At 50.7% G+C, this 22,012-nt stretch overlaps 1 protein-coding gene across 3 annotated transcripts in view; it reads right to left on the minus strand.

Moving 5' to 3' along the window:
* Positions 1–662: 662 nt before the first annotated feature.
* Asic1 (acid sensing ion channel subunit 1) overlaps positions 663–22,012 on the minus strand; it is a 31,678-nt gene continuing 10,328 nt past the window's right edge. The window contains exons 1-10 of one of the 3 annotated variants that reach the window (XM_021183598.3): positions 8,806–9,575; positions 6,989–7,139; positions 6,233–6,360; positions 5,248–5,398; positions 4,875–4,931; positions 4,311–4,464; positions 3,775–3,866; positions 3,207–3,286; positions 3,018–3,122; positions 663–2,883 (exon numbers count right to left, since the gene is read on the minus strand). In XM_021183598.3, coding sequence (XP_021039257.1) covers positions 2,779–2,883; positions 3,018–3,122; positions 3,207–3,286; positions 3,775–3,866; positions 4,311–4,464; positions 4,875–4,931; positions 5,248–5,398; positions 6,233–6,360; positions 6,989–7,139; positions 8,806–9,462 — 1,680 coding nt within the window. In that variant the 5' untranslated portion in view covers positions 9,463–9,575 and the 3' untranslated portion in view covers positions 663–2,778. Of the gene's footprint in view, positions 2,884–3,017; positions 3,123–3,206; positions 3,287–3,774; positions 3,867–4,310; positions 4,465–4,874; positions 4,932–5,247; positions 5,402–6,232; positions 6,361–6,988; positions 7,140–8,805; positions 9,576–22,012 lie in introns of those variants that run through there. The other 2 variants (XM_085831929.1, XM_021183599.3) reach the window with 2 other exon arrangements.

Below are 22,012 nucleotides of genomic sequence, written 5' to 3' on the forward strand. Positions count from 1 at the left end.
AAGTTAAGAGAAAACCCATGCCGGGCGGTGGTGGCGCACGCCTTTAATCCCAGCACTTGGGAGGCAGAGGCAGGCGGATTTCTGAGTTCGAGGCCAGCCTGGTCTACAGAGTGAGTTCCAGGACAGCCAGGGCTACACAGAGAAACCCTGTCTCAAAAAACCAAAAAAAAAAAAAAAAAGCCATCCTGGATTCGGGTCTCCTGGCTTGTAGCCAGGGCCTCATTTCACAATTATTGGCTCGGTAGCTTCCCCCGGCCTGGGACCCTTCACCTCAGACTTTTAACTTAAGATTTTGATGCGTTTTTTTCCCGTGAGTTTTCTCCAAAAAGTCCTGGATATTTGTTGCCATAGATAACTGCTGGTCCCCTGCCCAGTGATCAGACGATTCCTCCTGAGCCTGTCTTTTCCCAGGAGGATCAGTGTTTACCTGATCAAGTAGGTAGGGTCTGGTGTAGCCCAAACTAGGGTTAAACTCACTGTGTAATGGAAGATAGCTGTTCTGTCTCCTACCTGCTGGAATTACAGGTATAACCACCACACCGGGCTACCATTCAAATTCCCTTACTCTAGTTGTGTGGCTCTCAAGGCAGGCTCCATTCTAAAGGTAACACCCACAGAGTTTGCAACTAAAAACAGCACTGGGCAGGCTTTTAATCCCAGCATTTGGGAGGCAGGAGGATCTCTGTGACAGTTCGAGGCCAGCCTGGACTACAGAGCCGTTCCAGGACAGCCAGGGCTACACAGAGAAACCTTGTCTCAAAACAAACCATACAACAAACAGAAAACCAACACTGAAGAGATGGTTGAAACCCAGTTTATTAGACCAGAGGCATGCGTCACCCAGAGCCCCTCCTGCTGCCCCCCCCCCAAGCCAGTGCACATTTCTCAGCTTTGCCCTGTTTCTTTCTGGGGAGTTCTGATCTCTAAACAACTCTTGAAAACCAAGAGGTCTCAAAGATGCCAAAGCCTTGCTCTCTGGCTCCAGGCCAACGCACACAGGCGATCTGCCCATAAGTCCTGTTTTGGGATTAGAGACCAAGAGACAGTGGGGACAGAGAAGGCCAGGAATGAGATTGGAGATCTGGCCTGGGAAGGGCATCTGGTGGGGGTGAGGAGGCCCTCTACCTCACCTTGTGGCCCCCTTAGGGTAGGGACACACAACAGCACGTCTTTCAACTTCTGCTCTAGGCCTATCTCTTTCCTCATGTGACCACGCCCTGACTCACCAGAAAATGCAAGCAGTGGGCCTGGGCATCTAGGTGAGGACTGCGCCCTGGGCACCCGGAGGAAAGAAAGGCCACTGAGTCAGGGCTCCGGCTTCTGGCTGTGGGTACCCACCGCCCAGCTGCAAGAGGGAGTCACCAATCCCCAGCCTCCCTCCCCACCTCCTGTCTGTAATTCTCTCCGCTTAGTGTCCTCCATTCCTGGGTAGGAGCTACCTCTCCAGCAGTCCCTTCCCTCAGGGAGGCCACAGTCAGCCAGGCAAAGGGCACTGGGATAGGTGGAGCAAGGTGGGGAGGGCAGAGAGTGCCCCGGTCGTGGGGGCAAAGGGCGAGGCCAGAAAGAGGCAGAGCTTGTAATTCACAGCTTCCTTTATGTCGCCACCGAGACAGTGCGAAGGTTACAATGCGCGTGTCATCTCCTTGTGCTTCTCAGAGGGATGTGTGTACACAGTACAGTACAGACACCAGTGGGGAATCCAACTCTTTATACAGGCAAAGGCATTCAGAGACAGGAGGATGGGGGGAGAGACAGGAGGGAGAACTAGGGGCCGGAGGACGGTTCTTGGAGACAAGAGGGAATGGAGGGGGAGACAAACAGGGCCGGAGGGGAGTATATACAAGGTTATAGTAATATAGAGTCTGTATCATATAGAAATAGAAAATGCAGATGAGGTTGCCGAGAGAAGCGGATGAAGTCGGGGAAGAGGACTTGGGATTGTTCCATAAGAAAATTTATGGAAGTGGCCTTCTGCAAAGGCCTCTGAGAGAGAAGCCAGTGAGGTCAGGCCGGCCGCGCCCCTCTCCCTGAGCCGGGCGGGCGCTAACCAGCCAGGTCTTCTGGGGGATGTCACAGAGGGCTGCCTCTTGGGATCTCTCTCCAGCAGCTTTGGGGTGGAGGCGACTTACAGATATTGGGATGTGGCCTACAGCACCAGGGCCACACGGAGTCCCAATCGCTACTTCTTCAGGAAATCCTCTGCCCCGTAAAGATTCCGTATGCGTGAGGGAGCAGGAACTGGGCACGGAGTCCTTACCTGGAGACTTGGGCTCGTGGGGAATCACCCGGCTGAGAGCATCTCTTAAGGCTAGGGAAGCCCCCTCACCAGCCCTCTCCTTTAAGGTACATTCTCTGGTTTTGGGCCAAATTTCAGACCCTAGAGATCCCCTCCACCCCTCACTAGGAGGGGGCTTTGGTGACTGGAGGCAGCAGAATGTAGGTGGACACTCAGATGACATATAGCCAGACAGACAGAATTCAGGCTTGGAGCTGGGGGCGGCAGCGTGGAGCAGAGGGGCAGCCTGAGGTCGCGGGCTGATCTCTCTCTCTCTCTCTCTCTCTCTCTCTCTCTCTATTAGTTTAATTTCGTTAAAATAAAAAGATGAGATAGAGGCTGGGAGAGGACTCTATGGTCAAGACTCCTTTCTCACCACAGACAAGAGGGAACCACTGCCCAGGAATGCAGTTTAAGTCCCCAGGGTAGCTGGGGGCAGTTAGAGACCCCTTGCTCCCCCAGCCCTCCCCACCTAGGCCTTTGGTACAGCGGCTGGCGAGGGCTTAGCAGGTAAAGTCCTCAAACGTGCCTCGAGCGGGATGGTGAGGTAGGATGTTGGCAGCGTACGTCATCCCGGCAGGATGTCCTCGGAGGCTCTCGCAGGGATTCTAAGAGAAGGACATAAGACAGGGACGAGTTACAGAAAGGGATACAGGTAAGACAGGTGGCGTGGAGATGGAGTTGGTGTGAGGCTGTGGGGGAAGGGCACGCCGGAGGTCGCCTCCCTGCCTTGCTCCCTCACGTGTCTTTTGACGTCATCCAGGCTGAGCGCCACGCCCTTATCTGCGCTGCTCCTCTTAGCCTCCTTCTGGCACTTCCCACGTCTACACAGGCGGTGCTTAATGACCTGGGAGAAGTTCAGGGCAGGGTGGGTGGGCCGGAATCCCCAATCGGGGTGGCCCCGCCCAGCCCTGCCCCCTTACCTCCTTACCTCGTAGGCATAGTCAAAGAGTTCCAGCACTGTGAGGATGCTGGCCCCGATGAACAATCCCATCTGGCCCCCGATGTCACCTGTGGGGTCATGTCAGAGAGGTTAGTGGACTCAGGACCAAGGGGCTTTGGGGCACAATAGGACTGGGGCAGGCCAGCCATGTTTGCCGAGATTGGTGCCCCCGATACAGAAGGGTCAGACCACCAGACTCTGGCAGGATTTTTATTCTCTATTCTTTTTTGTATTTTCCTTCCCCAAAATGAATGTTTCTTATTCAAGAAAAAATAAATTCTTTACAAAACACACTACTTTTTTAGTGTCTGGACCACTTTCCAAGGACATATGGAGCAGGTTCTTCTGCCTCTATCCCTCAACCCCTCCTCTGATGCCTGACTGGTCCACGTTGTCCTAAGAGAAGGCCTGGTCCATTTTCTCCACTTCATGCCATACCAGAGGGCTCAGGGAAGGGCCCCTGGGGATGGGACAGGCTGAGGGCACCTAGTTTGGGGTGGGAGGGAGCCGTATCCTATCCTAGGCATAGGAGAAGGTTGATCCCTCCCAAGCTCACCCAAAAGCCCTGCGATCTCATAGGCCTTCTTCTGCTCGATGGTCTCATAGTTGAGGACTTCAAAGAAAATGTCCAGCACCAGAATATTCTCCCTGCACAGAGGGGAGAGGGGGAAAAAAAGAAAGCTAGCTTCAAGTCCTACCTCTGCCCCTTTCTAGACCTCAGCGTGAGCCCCTCTGAGGCGGTGTTCCTTGTTCCTGCGATGCTAATGAAGAGCCCTGCCTTCTAGGGGTGCTGTGAGGATTCAATTAAATGGCATGCGTGAAGAGACACTTTGCATGCTGGCAAGTGGAGGCGATCCCAGTTACATCGATGGAGATGGAGTTAGAAGATAAAAGAAGGAGAGAGGAGGAGAGTGCCTGAATTACTTATTCCAGCTTGATTCCCACCCCACACACACACACAACCCACACGCTTCAGGTGCCTCTTGGACCTTCTGTGACTTATCTCCACTTCCCTGTGCCCCCAGAGACTCTTGTTAAAGTCCACCCATACCCTCTGCAGTCCTTGTACAAGGGCCCTGCCCTGAGCCTTACCCTATGTACTGTTCAGATTTGTTGAACTTCTTGGCCAGGTACTTGGCCGAGGCTTTGCTGGGGATCTTGACCATGGACAGCTCCTTGCCGTAGCGGGTCAGGTTGCAGGGCATCTCACACACACAGTATTCCTGGTCTTTTTCCACTAGGAAGTCTGTACCCATGTGAAAAGAACAGGTTGAGTGGTGTCCTCCTGCCAGTGCCTTCCCAATATGGACATACCGATCCTACCCCAGAGATCCCTAGGACCCTCTCTCAATCACCTCAGCCCTGCATCTATCCTCAGCTCATCCTCACCCAGCCTTCCTGCCCCTGTATTTAACCGGGATTCTAAAGGACCAACCATCTGAGGCTGAAAGAGGGTGAAGGCTCTCCCAAGAGACTCTTATTAATTCGTCACAGAGACCTTCGAAGGTGCAGTTCTCGGCTTTTAGAGGCAGATGCAGACATTGGAAGCATACAGACATTGTCCAATCAAATTTAACCTTGATCTCAGTGGCCTGTGCATGGGACAGACAGCATTTTCTTCCCTCCCCCTAACTGTCCCAGGTCAAAGATGCTCACCCAGAGCAGGGTCTGCACACTCCTTGTACTGCTCCGGAGTACAGTATGGGGCATCCCCTGCAAAGGAAAGGAGAAGGACAGGTAGAGATTAAAGGGGTCTCGTGATCCTGTGGTACTATGTAAGGAGGAAGCTGGAAGCTGGGACAGAAGCCAACCCTGGTGCCCTGGAAGGGACCTACTCTCCAGCCCACCCTTTAAAAACCCTCCCCCTACTCCCTGCAGACATAGGCAGGGACCAAGAGACAAGAGCCAGAAACAAAAGAAATGAAGTGATCAGGGACCAGGGTTAGGAAAGACAATACAGACGGAGCACGGGTGAGGGGCAGCGTAGCCTGAGATAGCCCAGGGCTGTGCTCGGAATCTTGAGCCCGACCTGGCATGTGCACCATACGGCAGTTGCAGTTTTCCACCAGGTAACGCGTTTCACAATCAATCCGGCAGGCCGTGATGCTGTAGGAGTCGAAGAAATCCGAGTCCATGGTAACAGCATTGCAGGTGCCCCAGGGTGAGGGCAGGTAGATGAGCTGCTGGGAGAGCCGGGGAGCTGGGGAAGTGTGGGGGCTTCTCCCCAACTCCCCGTAATGGACTTCTCTGCCAAGATATGGAGCTTGGGAGTCTTACCCCTGGAGCGCTAAGGTCTTAGAGTTTACAGAGTGTTCCTCCCATTCTTGATCACCCACCACTGTGAGTGTGTGTGTGCATGTGTGTGTCATGTGTGTGTATTTGTGTGTCATGTGTATGTGTCAAGTGTGTGTCAAGTGTGTGTGTGTGCATGAGTGTGTATTTGTGTATCATGTGTTTGTGTCAAGTGTGTGTGCATGTATGTGTCAAGTATGTGTGCATGTGTGTGTGTCAAGTGTGTGTATGTGTGTGTCATGTGTGTGTGTCAAGTGTATGTGTATGTATGTGTATATATGTGTCGTGTATGTGTCAAGTGTGTGTGTGCATGTGTGTGTATGTCATGTGTATGTGTCAAGTGTGTGTGTGCATGTGTGTGTATGTCATGTGTATGTGTCAAGTGTGTGTGTGCATGTGTGTGTGTTTGTGCCCCCATGCATAGTCTAGAAGTAGACGTAGATGTCGGATATGTTCCTCTATTTCTCTCTACTTATTGTTTTTGAAGGAGGAGCTCTTGTTGAATCTGGGGCAGCTCATTGGCCAGCTTCAAGGATCCACCTGTCTCTGTAGCCCCCCCAGGTAGAGCTGGGGTTACAATTGTGCACCACTCTGGTTTCCATGGGTGTTGGGGTCTCATTTGAGATCCTCTTGATTGCATAATAAACTCTTTACCCACTGAGCCATCTCCCCAGTCCCCAGAATTCCATCTCAATTCCCCAACACCTGCTGCAGCCCCTCACCCTCTGCTCCTGGCAAGACACAAATGTCTGGAAGCCTGGGGCCACGCCGAAGCCCAGCTGGTCGATGAAAGGAGGCTCGTCCTGACTGTGGATCTGCACTTTGATGCCTGCTTCGAACGATGTCTCGTCTGTGAAGATGAAGGCATGAGAACCGGGAGGATTTCTGAGTCCTTAATCATCTCCGGAACATGGGGCATCACACCTCCCTCCCTGGTAATAAGCAGCTCCCACTGGGACTTAGTAAGGAGGCAGTGGGGTCCAAGCACATCTCCATCCTCCTATGTTAGCAACTCCACCACACTCCAGTGACCTCAGGATCCTACACACCTCTCTTACCTGGCGTCGGCAATGCATCTTGCTGTTTCAGATTATTTCTCCTGGACTGTCACTGTCTCGGCCCCTCTCCATCTCTCCTCATCCCCTTCTCTTTTCTCCCCATCTCTCTGCCCCCAAGTCCCCTGAGACCAGACAGCCAGGCAGTCCAAGAAGAAAGGGAGTTATTTATAGAGTGAGTGGCGGCCACTGATGGAAGAGGATGCCTGGTTACCTTGGAGAGTAACTAAACCAGGAAGGAGGAGCCAGGGAATCAAGAGTGTGGAAGTCACATAAGGGCAAAGGCAAACATGGTGAGATCTTGGGAGAAAGGGGATGAATCTGAATTTGGTGTTAGAGCCACACAGTAGAGCCCTACTTGAGTCTAGGGCCAGAGGGACTCAGAGAAACCCAGGGAGGGTGTTCCTAAGCAGGCTAACATACCAGTCTCTCCCCACACAGGCAAGTATTCATCTTGCTGAATGTCCAGCATGATCTCCAGGCCGTTACCAGTCCCACCTTTCATGGTCTTCAGCCGTGGCCGCCCATCTTGGCCCGAGTTGAATGTGTAGCACTTCCCATACCTTGTGAAGACCTGGTGGAGGGCAGAGTAGAGAATATGAAAGTCCTGCCAGCCAGACGAGCTTCTGGTCCTGTTTAACCAGTGAGAACTACAAGGGATTGGACACAGGCAGACAGAGAGAGTGGAGTGCTGATCCCCTCTCTGCGTCTCTAAAACAGCAGTGGCTTAGCCCCTCATCATTGTAACATTGTAACTATTGCCAGGAGGACTCCAGTTGTGCTCCTTCAGCCTAGGAGTGATACAATTCCCCACTAAGGCTGACTCCATCGCCCTCCCTTACTGGTTTCCTTAATCCTGCTCAGGGCTTGCAAATAGCCCCTTTGTTAAAGTCTTTTCAACCGAACTATCAAGAGACAATCTTGCTGGGACCCTAACGTGTGCAGCTGTCACCATGATCCTATAACTGCTAAACCTCTGAGGCCTTCTGAAGCAGATCTTTAGATGTTTGCTTTGGGATTTCACCCCTGAGTTAGAAATCCTTCCAAGGCCTTCCTCCACACCTAAGCCCCTCAAAGCTAAGCCTTTCAGTCTCTTCCCTCTCTCAGCCTCTCTCGTGCCCACCATTGTCCCATTGTCAGTAGAACCCAAGAGCAGCCCCAGTTGCCACACCAAGATCCAAACTTACTCCAGCATATCACCTCTTCTCCCAGGAATCAGGACTGAATACCACAGCATGGCACACTTAGATGCTTGGGTGAGGCACACAGAGGGCCTCAAGGGAGACGTTTTGCTTTTTAGAAGATGCTGTGGCCTCTGCTCTTACTGAGGCCCAGTGGCCCAAAACACCGAGTTACAATCGCTTCAGGGACTGGAATGACACCCATGCACTCCTACATGGTAGGGCATAGAGGGATGGGTATGGAAGGGAAGGCCAGGCATCTGAAATCTACACGGGCTAGAGGGGCATCAGGTTAGACCAGACTATGAGCTAATCTAGGGAGATCGTGGGACGACAGCTGGTTCCATATCTAGAAAGTCCCTTTACCTCTGAATGTGAAGGTGCTAAGAGCAAGGGCTTTGATTTAGAGGTTTCTCAACTTCACCAACAGATGGACCACACACACACACACACACACACACACACACACACCTAGAGAGAGCGAGTGAGAGAGAGAAAGAGAGAGAGAGAGCACTGGTAGGGGCTGGACTCCCATAGGAAAGAGCACAGAAGACAAAGTAAGGATGCAATGAAGTTCCTGTTGTGAATCTGTTGACAAGGTGTTGGGGGTAAAGGGAGGCCTGCCCTCTCCATCTATGACTCCATTCTGCACTTCTAGATAAACGGTGACTCCTCCCCACAACTATCACTCCAGGGTGATAGTCAACAACTGGCCAGTCACAGGCAGCCCCCAGCAGGTCAAAGGTTGACCTCATAGCTAGAACAAGGTTTGGGGCCATGGAGAGGTCTGGAAAAGAGCAGATGAGACTAAAGGCTACTCCAGGCATCAGAACAGCAGCTAATTACTGGTGGCGACATATCTCAAGACACAACTAGGAAAAGCTATGCACCTGGGGGCCCCTTAATCTAGCTGCAGACGCTGGGATCCTAGGTGAGTTCTAGCCCAGGTTAGGTAGGGTTCAGCAGTTACCAGCCCCAGCCTCAGGAGCCGACCTGATGGCCAGAGAGAGCCATGGCATATACTCTTGGGGTGTTGTGGTAAGCATGGGTCCCACTCACCACTGAGAAGTTGTGGGGACCACAGGGGCCCCCACAGTAGGAGCAATAGAGCAGCATGTCCTCCAGGCGGTGGCAAGAGCGGTTGTAGAAACGATGGAGATTAAAGGGCTCGCCCGAGAAAGCCTCTGGCCCAGGTGGAGCGAGGGGCACCCCAGGATCGTCGCTCTCATCCAGCCCGAGCATGGGAGCCAGGTAGAGCAAGTCAGGGTAGCTGAGCTGGGACAACCGCACGGCATTGGTGTTACAGAAGGTGACAGCTGGGAAAACCAGCTCTGTGGTGGCCACTTCATCTAGCAAAGTCACGTGCGGGTAGCTGAGGTAATAAGCAACTCGGTCCCCTACCTGGCACAGGAAGGCACCCAGTGCTATGACAAAGGCCACCGCCCATAGGGCCTGCCGTGGCCCTGGGCCCCCTTCCACAAAGACATGGCTGGCACCGTGGAGGGTACAACTGTTGGCAAAGGCCACCAAGTCCCTAGGTGAGTCACCCTCATCCAGCTCCGTCCCTGACTCCTTTTCCTTCTCTTCTTCTTCTTCCGATTCTGAGCTGTCCTGCTGCTGCCGGTGGTGGTGGTGGGGACCCCAGATATCTCCCATGGATCCTGGGGCCTCCTCTCCAGAGGAGAATGACACAGAGCAAAAGATCTGGATGGGCATCTTCTCCAGGAGACAGGAAGAAGGTGCCGGAGGGGACGGAGATTGGACTTCAGGTGTGGTCCAGCAGGGCCAGCTACCTAACCCTTTGGCCAGGCCTCCGCTGGCCGGGCTGTTTGTCCTTCCTCACCAGAGCCTCTGTGGCAGTGTGGCTGAGCTGGGGCAGGGCATGAGGAGGAGGACCAGTCTGCTCTGCTAGAGAGGGCGTGGCCTGTGCCGATGATGAATAATTGATGCTGAGCTGCTGAGAAGGGGGGGCCTTGCCAGGGATGGGGAGAGCTGAAGACCTTTGTCTGACACTGGCTTCGTCTGGGTGAGGGTTTTGGGCTCTTGGTACCCTCTCCTCAGGTGAGATGAAGCCTGCTCCTCTCACTGCCAGGATGACCTCAGTTGCTGCCCTCTTCCAGGACACACACAATACTCTCGTCCTCCACGGCTCCCCCACACGCCCCTCGGCGTCCCCACCCCAGTTCTGTGGGCTCCTTTTATTCTCATTTCATCTAGCTCTGGTTCTGAGCTCTCCAAGCCTCCCGTCCTCTGCAGGCATTCTCTCTAACTCCTCTCCACCCATAGCCACTCATTGACACCCCCTCCCCATCTCCCAGCCTCTGTTCACTATTATTTCTTTGATACTTAGTTACCTTCCCATCACCCACCCGGATTTACCTTGTTACTCCCTGAATCTCCACTACCCTTGCCATTCCCGACCCAACACTAGTCTCTTAACTCCCACTCTCCCCTAACCTACAGCTCTATTTTAGGTCCGCATCCCTCCGCCAAGCCAAGCGCAGCACACTTAGGTCTCATTCCCTCCCCCCACCCCCATTTTTTGTGGCTTGTGGGGCAGCCCGGGTTCCATTAGCAGATATTTCTCACTGACCACAGACTCATTTCTGACCAGTTCCCAGCACTGGGGGAGGGACTCTTGAAGCTGAAAGCTTGCTGACAGAACACTACCATGCCCTCCACGGTCCCCAGCTTGCCCTCCCCCCTAAAAAACAAAACAAAACAAAGCAAAACAACAAAACCATTTTAGAAGGGGAATGTGAGAGGCTTTTCCTCCAGAGGGTGGAAGGAACTGTGACCAGTGTGGAGACAGAAAGTCCTGGAGCAGCTGAACAGAGCTTGGAACCAACCTGAGAGCTGCCCTCAAGCTCTGGTGCCTCTCACCTGCCTCTCAGCTCTGGTATTGAGGCTGCCTCTGCCCTCCTTGGACCAAGCCCTACCCCCATGCCCCTGGCCCTTCTGTGTGCTCTGGTCACCCAGGGCCACTGGATGAGGAACTTGGAACTTGAGCCAGCAGCCAAGTCTCTAGGGCCAAGAAGGTGACCTAAGAGAGGGAAGGGAGGGAGGGAGGAAGAGAGAGAGAGAGAGAGAGAGAGAGAGAGAGAGAGAGAGAGAGAGAGAGAGAGAGAGAGAGAGGGGAGCAAAGCAGATTAACCCTTTCTCAGCAGGGCCAGGAGTAGGTCTAGGCTGAAGAAGTCTAGCAGGGCCTTCTGTTCCTTTTGCATTGCAAGGGAGAGAGCCTGGGGTGTGTTGGGATGAGGGGCAGGTGCTGGTTCTAGAAGAGCCGACAGCAGCTTTCAGCCTCACTCAGCTCTACCTCTAGAGACAGGGAGCCTCAGAAGAGGAGAAAGCCACGAGGTCTGACCCCTCTCCAGCCCTCCACTCCCCTTAGACGCATCTCAATTTTTTTTATCCCCTCTGAATGACTCCCCAGGTCTGTGCCTTCAGTTCAGTTATGCCATCCTGCCCATTTCTCCGCTTAAAACTCCTCAGTGTATCATGGTCAAGCTCACTCTTGGCACCCTCATTGCTGACACTGCCGCACCCCCCCCCACCCCCACCCCAGCCCAGCACCCAGCCACCAGAACATTTCCAGGCTCACCAGGCTCACAGCCTAGGACTTCTTGCTCATTTTTTTCTTTATCTCATCTCTTTTATTTTATTTATCATCACCATGCATGTGAGTTGGTGGTCAGAAAACATCTTTCAGAAATTGGTTTTCTTTTCCATGATGGGCTCTCAGAACCAAATTCAAGCCTGGAGCTGGGTGGGCATAGTGGCGTGGGTCCCTGATTTTGCCTGCTGAGTCAACTTGCTGGCCCCTCTGATGCTGATGTTGTTGTTGTTGTTATCATGGTCTCATTCTATAGCCCAGGCTGGCCTGGCATTTATCATGTCAATCAGGCTAGCCTGGAGCTAACAGAGATACAGCTGTCTCTGCCTCCCACATGCTAAGATTAAAGGCACACCACCATGTCTGGTCCTTCTGATCACTTTTAAAAATTTATTATTGCTGGGCAGTGGTGGCGCACACCTTTAATCCCAGCACTTGGGAGGCAGAGGCAGGCGGATTTCTGAGTTCGAGGCCAGCTTGGTCTACAGAGTGAGTTCCAGGACGGCCAGGGCTATACAGAGAAACCCTGTTTTGAAAAAAAAAAAAAAAAAAAAAAAAAAAAAAAAGGGCTGGTGAGATGGCTCAGTGGGTAAGAGCACCCGACTGCTCTTCCGAGGGTCCAGAGTTCAAATCCCAGCAACCACATGGTGGCTCACAACCATCCGTAATGAGATCTGGCGCCCTCTTCTGGAGTGTCTGAAGACAGCTACAGTGTACTTACATATAATAAATAAATAAATCTTTAAAAAAAAAAAAACAAAAAATTTTTTATTATTTTATTTTATGCCTGTGGGTGTTTTTTTTCTGTATGTGTGACTATGTGCCACAGTGTGTGTCAAAATAAGAAGGTCAGAAGAGGGTGTCAGATCCCTTGGAACCGGAGTCCCAAATCACTGGAAGCTGGTTGAGAGCTGCTACATGGGTGCTGGGAAAGGGGCCAGGCAGTCCCTGGAAGAGCAGCAGTGCTCTTCAGTGCTGAGCCATCTCTTCGGTCCCAGCCCCTCTGACCCTTCTAAGAGACAGGGTCTTACTGTGTTGCTGTCTCTAACCCCTGGGCTCCAGTCATCTTTCTGTCTCACCTCCCAAGCAGCTGGGTCTGCAGGCGCACATCACTGTGCCCAGCTCCCTGGATCGTTTTCAATACCCTATTCATATCTTCTCTGATGATTCCACAGGGCACAGTGCCTGCCTCAGGGTCAGTCACTTACTCAAAACGTTTCAGATGTGAGGCAATCCACTCCTCTCGAGCGCAGAGCCTTTGAGAGGGAGTGGTCGAGATGGAGAGGCTACATCGAGGAAAAAGAAGTAAGATAAAACTAAATTAAAGGTGAATGGGCAAGATGGCCGCAGTAAAGGTAGGAGCTTGCCGACAAAGCCTGAGCACCAAGGTTTGACCCCCCAGAACTCACGTGGCCGGAGGAGAGGACTGACTTCCACACGTTGTCCTCTAACCTCCCAAGTGCACACCTCCTACACAAACTACATAGAGAGATGTGGTATAAAAGAAAAGCCCACAAGAGAGGCTGGGTCTGAGGAGAGATCAGCCACCTTCAACTGTTGTTATTGTACGAACGCATAGATGCCCTTTCTGTCTGCTGCCCCATGGACAGCTTTCTCCTGTCTGCCAGGCCTTAGTTCTCAGGGGGCAGGGCCTGCTGTGCTGCCCTTCCTCAGGACAGTTTCAGAGGCCTTGGCTTAAGCGGTGCTGGCTGGGGTTGACCGTAGCTGCCCATCTGCCTCTTGCCCACTAGAGGGCACTGTCTCTCTCCTTCAGACGACCTGGATTCACAAGCAGAAACTAAGGCAGAGGGAGCTTCAAGGTGGATTGAGGAGGCTGTGAAGAGGGACAGGAGCTTCCGAGGACACTGAGCTGATATAACTCCCCTCACACCTACACCAAGACAACCTTGCACTCCTATACAGCGACACACAGGCACGGACACACATACAGGCACACACATACACTGATGTGGATGTACGTGCATACAGGTACATGCATGTGCACGTACTCATATCATATGCATGCACACACAGATTGTGCACACGCTGACTGTGCACACACACACACATACACCCTGTGGGCACACACACACACACACTGTGGACACACACACACAGACTGTAGACACACACTGTGGGCACACACACACACTGTGGATACACACAGAGACTATGGACACACACAGTGGCCCCTGAGGAGATGACCAGGTGCACATGAACACAGACCCTTGCACCTTTAATCCCAACACTTGGGGGGCGGAGAGGCGGGGCTTGCAGATCTGTGAGTATGAGGCTAGCCTGGTCTACAAAACAAATTCTAGGCTCACCAGGGCTCTACAGTCGTATATATGTGCATATGTATATGCACTCTTGTCCATGTGTCCTTGTATGGACGCCAGAGGTTGGGTGACCTCGTCTATGAACATCCACCTTACATTTTTTTTTTTAAAGATTTATTTATTTGTTATATGTCAGTACACTGTAGCTGTCTTCAGACACTCCAGAAGAGGGCGCCAGATCTCGTTACGGATGGTTGTGAGCCACCATGTGGTTGCTGGGATTTGAACTCTGGACCTTCGGAAAAGCAGTCGGGTGCTCTTACCCACTGAGCCATCTCACCAGCCCCCTCCACCTTACATTAAAGTAAAAATAAGTCAGTGAATAACGAGTCAGGGCTTTCCAGCCAAGGACGACTGTCTTCCCCACGTCCTTCCCCACCAGCTGTGTGTGGCACCTGGGTGGCTCCTTTCTCTGCATCCCTTCTGAATTTCACCTCCTTCCACATCTGGGCAAGGTTTGGTGGTTTTCAACTAACTCATGGGCTCTTTACACGGCCCAGGCAAAGAGGGACCTCATCATCATTTGACAAGCAAGAACTGAACCCCGGGCTCAGGAGACGGCTCAATCAGTGACATGCTTGGAGCATGAGGATCTCAGTTCTAGTACCCACGCAGAAAGTGGATAGCTGTCTGTAATCCCAGCACTGGAGAGGTGGAGACAGGTGGATTCTTTGGAGCTCAGTGACTAGCTGGGTCCCAGCTAATTCGTGAGCTCCAGGTTCAGTGAGAGAGTCTGTTCCCAAAAAGATAAATGAAGGGACTCAGTGAGCAAGAGCCCTGGATGCTCTTCTAGAAGACCTGGGCTCAATTCCTAGCACCCATTCACAACTGCTGGGGATCTTGTATCCCCTTCCATGGTGCACAGACATACATGTAAAATACAAATACATTTAGTAAAATAGAATAATTTTTCCTTCTTCCCTCTCCCTCTTGCTCCAGGCCTCGCTCTGTCTGGCCCCAAAATAGAATAATTTATTCTAGCCCTTTCTAGAGGTAGGAGAAGACACCCAGCACTACACAGGCACACATGAGCGAGTGTGCTTACCCACATTCATGCATAACACACACACACACACACACACACACACACAGGGCTGAGCCACAAAAACCAGTTCCAGTCTCCTAATGAGCAAGTACTAAGATTAGAGTCAGATGTGATAGTACACTTTAAAAGGCAGAGGCAGGCGGATCTCTGTGAGTTCAAGGCCAGCCTGGTCTACAGAGTAAGTTCTAGGACAGCCAGAGCAAATAGTTCAAGGAATAGCTCAAAAGCAAGCCAGCAAACAAGCCAACAGATGACTGTCAATTAAAAGGAGGTCATCTGGCTCTAAACTCCTTCTTTCTACCTCACTCATTAACATGGGGGGGAGCAGAGAGTGGGCTGGATCCTGCCCTTGGGGAGCAGTCTTGTGATTTAAAACATTTACGAATCAAACTATGAGGAATGTTATGAGAATACTCCTGGGGCAGAGGACGGGGAGCCTCACTCAAACTGGGGAATCGGTAAGGTTTCCCGAGGAAGCGAGGTTTGAATTGCAGTAGAAATAATCTCTCTGCTTCTGCCTCTCTGTGTGCTGCTCCCGATTTCTCCGTCTGTCTGTCATTCCCCTGGCCCTGGCCCATGTATGTTTTAAACAGGAGACTGAGGGACTAAACAGAGTCAGATGTGGCTAGAAAGGAAGAAAGGGAAACCAAGTCACCTGGCCTTGTAAGACTCCTGGTCCAATAGTAATGTATGCTTCCTGTTGAAGGATCAGAAAAAAAAATCAAAGCTAGGTTTTGGCTGGGTGTGGTATATATACCTATAATTCAGTACTTGGGAGGGTGAGGCAGGAGGATCAGTTCAAAGCCATCCTTGGCTCCACAGTGAGTTTCAGGCTAACCTGGGCTACACGAGACCCCACCTCAAAAAAACAACAAGCAAAACAGAAAGAGAGGGAGAGATAAGGAGAAGTTGCAGATGAAGCTGCAGCTCTCACCAGGCCTTGGAAGGGTCTATCAAGGCAGGTGAGCGAGATGGGGTGTCAGAGAGGGCCTGTGTAACTGCTGGGGTGCTCCCAGAGCAGACACTCAGGAAGAGGACTTGTTTGAGAAGTAAGATGATATGAGGGTGGTTCTGCACCTGATGGCTTTTAGGAGCTTCAAGGCCACCTGAGTAAAGGCGCTAATGGAAAATTGGTCATTGGAGTTGAAGTCATGAGAAGAGAGCCAGCCTGAGACCTGGAGCAGGCAGGCAGCGTGTAGATGGTATTCAAAGTCAAGAGCGAAGGTGTGATTGCCCAAGAATAGAATACGAAGGAAAAAAAGAAAGAAAGAATGAAAAAGAGGCCTGACTTGGCGTTATCCACTGAAGCTAAATAGAATCCTACTTATGACTTAACCACCGCTTCTCCCTCCATACCCAAGAGGAATGAGTACAGGTGTCAACCAAAAAACCAGGAAGAAGAATGTTCACAGTCACTCTATTTATAACAGCCCCAAACTGGTGACAACCCAAATGTCTAGCAATAGTAGAACATCTAAATAAGTTGCATTCTATGAATATAATGAGATAGCACACAGCATTGAAAAAGAAACAAGGATGGCAACATGACTGACTCTCCCAGGTGATCACCAGCAAAAGTAGGTCACCCTGAGACGTGGGGGTGGGGTGGGGGAGCACAACTGTGGGATGTTTAAGAGAAGTGAAACTTACCCTTACTGCTAGAACTAGGGCAGACCTCCCCCTGTGGGGTGGCACTCACCTGAAGGAACCACCTAGTGCCAGAAATGTTTTGTGTCCATGAAAATATATAACAATGTAGTTCGTACTATTGCAGTGTAAGGTAGTCCAGGGCAAAATTCTTCGAGCTGTGCCTTTAAATTATATCCTTATGACTTGAAGAATAAAACGCCAGTTTGGGCCCTTGAGTGTGGACAGTACACACTAGCCAAGTAGAGAGACTGAACTGGTAAAGTAACAGAAGTGGCTGGACATCCTGGCTAAGCCGTGATGCTACAGTCAGGAAAGCTAATGGTTTAGAAAATGATGAAAACAATTTGTTGCTGTTTGTTGCAGCTCTGGGTGGATCAAAGCCAGAGCCTTCTGCTTGGAGACAAGCTCTTTAGCATGGAGCTTTGCCCCAGCCCCTTAGCCGTTGGTTTGTTTCTTTATCTTGTTTCCTTTTGTGTTTCAGTTTTTAAAGACAGCGCCTTCTGGAGCTCAGACTAGTCTCGAACTTGCCAAGTAGTTGAGGATAGCATTGATCTCCTGATTCTCTTGAGGATGTCCTTGAACTCTTGATCTTCCTGCTTCCATCTCCCAGGAGCTGGGATTATGAGAATGTGCCCGCATTCCCACCTTTCCACCCCCACCCTTTGAGTCAGGGTGTCGCTTGTATCCCAGCTGGCTCTGAACTAATTATGTAGGGAAGATGAGCTTGGACTACTGATATTGAGGCCTCCACATCCAAAACACTGGGATTATAGAACAAGCCGCCATACCCTGCTGTGCAGGGATGGTGATAGGACCCTGGTCTTCATGCAAACACAAGGCTACCTGCCCTCCTTCCCTGTGGTTTGAATTAGAAAGCTCCCCGCCCCTGCCCCCAACCCCCGCCCCCAACCCCCGCCCCACTGTAGGCTCATGTATTCAAATATTTGGTCTCCAGTTGGTGGAACTTTTGGGGAGGGATTAGGAGGTGTGCCACTTGTCACAGGCTTTGAAGTTTCAAAAGTCCCCCAATTAGCTGCCATTGCCTCCTGTTTGTGGATCAAGATGTGAGCTCTTAGCTCCTTCTCCAGTGCCGTGTCTGCTTGCCTGCTGCCATGTTCCCCATTTTGATGGTCATGAACTCTAACCCTCTGGAATCATAAGCCCTAAATTAAATGCTTTCTTCGATAAGCTGCCTGGTCAAGTTGTCTTATTTTGGTAATAAAAAAGAAACCAATCATGTCAGTTGAACACAGCAACCACTTTGGACTCATCGGTGACACATATGCACATCAGAGGGCAGGAAATAAATCCAACCAAAATTCAAGGACCTTCTACCTCCGTGAAATTCCTAGGAATCCAGTGGTATGGGGTATGTAGCGATTTTCTTTCTAAGGTGAAGGGCAAGTTACTGCGCCTGGCCTCTCCCACCACCACTAAAGAAGCTCAACGCTTAAGGGGCTGATTTGGAGTCAGGACACAGGACGTTCCTCCCTTGGGTGTGTTACTCCAATCCATACACCAAGTAACTCAGAAAGCTGCTAACTTTGAGTGGGGCCTAGAACACCAGAAGGCTCTTCATCAGGCCCAGGCTGCTGTACAGGCTGCTCTACCACTTGGACCATATGATCCAGCAGACCCAGTGGTACTTGAGGTGCCAGTAGTAGATAAGACTGGTGTTTGGAGCCTTTAGCAGGCCCCCTATAGTAAATCACAGAGGAGACACTGTTTCTGGTGCCAACTTCTGTCTCAGTTATTTTTCTAGTGCTGTGATAAGACAACATGACCAAGGCAACTTATAAAAGAAAGCGTTTAATATGGGACTCATAGTTGTAGAAGGTTAGAGTCCATGACCATCATGGCAGCAGCAGCAGCAGGCAGGCAGGCAGGCAGTCCCAGCACTGGAGAAAGAGCTGAGTGTTCATGTCTTGATCTACAAGATACAGACAGGAGGCAGAGAGAGTACACTGGGAATAGTGTGGGCTTTGAAACCTCAGAGCCTGCCCCCAGTGGCACCTCTTCTAAGAAGCCTTCCTACTCCTTCTCAAACAGTCCTAACAACTGGGGACCAAGTATTCAAATATCGAGCTTATAGAGGCCATTGTCAAACTCCCCTTTGCTTTTTTCCTTTTTTTCTTTTCTTTTTTTCTTTCTTTTTTTTTTTTTTGGTTTTTCGTTTTGTTTTTTTTTTTTTTGGTTTTTCGAGACAGGGTTTCTCTGTATCGCCCTGGCTGTCCTGGAACTCCCTCTGTAGACCAGGCTGGCCTCGAACTCAGAAATCCGCCTGCCTCTGCCTCCCAAGTGCTGGGATTAAAGGCGTGCGCCACCACGCCCGGCTCACTTTTTTCCTTTTTAAATAAATCTTTTTTCTTTTTAAAGATTAATTTCGGGCTGGTGAGATGGCTCAGTGGGTAAGAGCACCCGACTGCTCTTCCGAAGGTCCAGAGTTCAAATCCCAGCAACCACATGGTGACTCACAACCATCCACAACGAGATCTGGCGCCCTCTTCTGGAGTGTCTGAAGACAGCTACAGTGTACTTATATATAATAAATAAATCTTTAAAAAAAAAAAAGATTAATTTCATGTATGTGAGTACTTCAGACACACCAGAAGAGGGCACTGGATCCCCATTACAGATGGTTGTGAGCCACCATGTGGTTGCTGGGAATTGAACTGGTGACCTCTGGAAGAGCAGTCAGTGCTCTTAACTGCTGAGCCATCTCTGCAGCCCCCTCCCCTTGGCTTTTTAAGGCATGATCTCATTGGGTAGCCTAGGCTGGCCTGGACCTTGGGATTCTCTTGCCTCAGTTTCTTTAGTAGCTTGGTCTGAATGCCTGGGCCACCACACATGGCTTGGCTCACCAGTTTTGAAAGCTATTTGAAGATCAAGAATAAAACATGTTTACTGGATTTGACAACATGAGGGTCACCACTGGTCTTTGATTAAAGCCATTCAGATCAGGGACAAGGCAAGCTTGGGTAAGATGGAGTTGAGGAAATGCGTATTGAGAACCATACACATCGCTGTTAATAACATCGCAGAGGGAATCCCCATAATGTGGAGGGGGCTGGAGAGATGGCTCAGTGGGTAAGCAGCGCTCTTCCAGACCACATACATGGCTGTTAACCACCATCAGTAACTTCAGTTCCAGGGAATATAATGCCCTCTTCTGGCCTCCTCGGGTACTGCATGCACATGGAGGCAGCAAAACACCCATACAGATAAAATACAAATAAATCAGCCGGGCGCGGTGGCACACACCTTTAATCCCAGCACTCGGGAGGCAGAGGCAGGCGGATTTCTGAGTTCGAGGCCAGCCTGGTCTACAGAGTGAGTTCAAGGACAGCCAGGGCTATACAGAGAAACCCTGTCTCAACAAAACAACCCCCTCCAAAACAAAACCAAATAAATCCAAAAAAGAAAAAAATTTAAAATGAAAAGAAAAAACATGGGGTACTGTGGAGGTGAAAGGTGTACGTCTTGTTTTGTTTTTTATTGTAGCCCAAAGTATGATACAAAGGAAGCACTCAGTGAATGTGTTTTTATTTGACTCTGGTCACATGTTTATTTATTTGGGATCTTACTGTGATATCCAGGCTGGTTCCCAACTCCAAGGCTGAAGTACTCATCTTGGCCTCAGCCTCCTAAGTAGATGGTTACCACAGATGGACCACAGAGCCTGGCTCAGGCGAGTGTGTTTTAAGTGTGGAGCATCCTGAATGTTTCAGTGACAGCAGGACAGCTCCACTCGAGGAGTAGAGAGACAACCCCAGATTACAACTCCTAACGCAGGTAGAGGGGGTCTGAGTGCGCTGAGACTATTCTAGATAAAGTGAATGTTCCCTTCCAGGTGTTGGTACAGGGGTGGGGGGTTAGGATCTTGGGAGGAGCAAGGTCATCTGTTGGGAGGAGGGGTGAATAGAGCTAGGAAAGGCAGAGGCAGGAAGCTTGCAGGAACCACAGAGGAGGTGGATCAGTTGGCCAGGATGACGAGGGTGATTCCCACGTAGCACTGCAGGCCAACTTAAGGATGTTGATCATGAATGCAATGGGGGGGGGCAGGCTGTCGAGATGGCTCAGTGGGTAAGAATATGGATTGCTCTTCTGAAGGTCCTGAGTTCAAATCCCATAACCACATGGTGGCTCACAACCATCTGTAATGGGATCTGACACCCTCTTCTGGTATGCCTGAAGACAGCTACAGTGTCTTATTAAATAATACATAAATATACAGTGTTATTATTAAATAATAAATAAACTTTAAAAAATAAATGCAGGGTTGGATCTTGGGTTCAGTCCTCAGCTCTGGGGGGAAAAAAAAAGAATGCAATGGGGATGGACTTGATGCCACACTGCTCTGGGGTGTGACTTTCTCTGGTACAGTGAGAATGCCTGGGACTACTTCCTGCAGTGGGGGAGGGGAGTCAGGGGACCAGTTGTAGGGATTGAAAAGATGGTGAAATTTTAAAAAGCAGGGGTGAGGGCTGGTGAGATGGCTCAGTGGGTAAGAGCACCCAACTGCTCTTCCGAAGGTCAGGAGTTCAGGTCCCAGCAACCACATGGTGGTTCACAACCATCCGTAACAAGATCTGACTCCCTCTTCTGGAGTGTCTGAAGACAGCTACAGTGTACTTACATATAATAAATAAATAAATCTTTAAAAAAATAAATAAATAAAAAGCAGGGGTGAGCTGGGCAGTGGTGGTGCATGCCTTTAATCCCAGCACTTGGGAGGCAGAGGCAGGCAGGTTTCTGAGTTTGAGGCCAGCCTGGTCTACAGAGTGAGTTCTAGGACAGCCAGGGCTATACAGAGAAACCCTGTCTCCAACCCCCCCCCCCAAAAAAAAAAGCAGAGGTGTTGTTGGGTGTGAATAGCATATGCCTTTGGTCTCAATATTTGGGAGGCAGAAGCAGGTGGATCTCTGTGAGTTCTAGGCCAGTCTGGTCTACATAGTTTCCATAGAATAAAACAACAAAATAAAGCTGTGGGGTAGTGGCACACACCTTTAATCCCAACGCTTAAGTAGCACAGGCAGGTGGATCTCTGGGAATTCAAGGCCAGCCTGGTCTACAGAGCAAGTTCCAGCCAGTTAGAGCTACTCGAGAAAACCCTCTTAGCTCTTCCCATAACAACAGTAAGAAATAGAATAACTAAAAACCAGACATCTAGAGATTGAGCTCACTCCAGAGGGATGGGATTCCTGGGGTCACTTCTGTACCCTTTCCTTCCCTCCCTACCTCGCCACATCGCTTCTCCTCAGAACACATGCAGTCCTGGAGCCCAGAGCAGCTTGGTCTGCCACACACAGCCCTGTGCCCAAAGCCTGAAGAGGCTGGGTGTGGAAGATCCAAAGTCAAAGCCTTAGACCGTCATGATCTCAGGCAAACCAGGTAACATCCCGACCCTCGGTGTCCTGGTCTTCCCAGTGGTGATATCAAGCTTCCTTCAGACACATAATTGAAGCTAGAATGAGCACAGATAAGGGGGATTTTATAATCTCAAAGCAAGACTGAAATTCACTGCCATGGACTCCTTCCTCAGGCAACAACACGTGTGTCCACACAGAAGCTCCTCTCACAGCACACACACACACACACACAGCTGTGTGCACCCTGTGC

Source organism: Mus caroli, unplaced genomic scaffold (genome assembly GCF_978045245.1).
Source record: "Mus caroli unplaced genomic scaffold, Mus_caroli_1 scaffold_16, whole genome shotgun sequence".
NCBI classification, from domain to species: domain Eukaryota; kingdom Metazoa; phylum Chordata; class Mammalia; order Rodentia; family Muridae; genus Mus; species Mus caroli.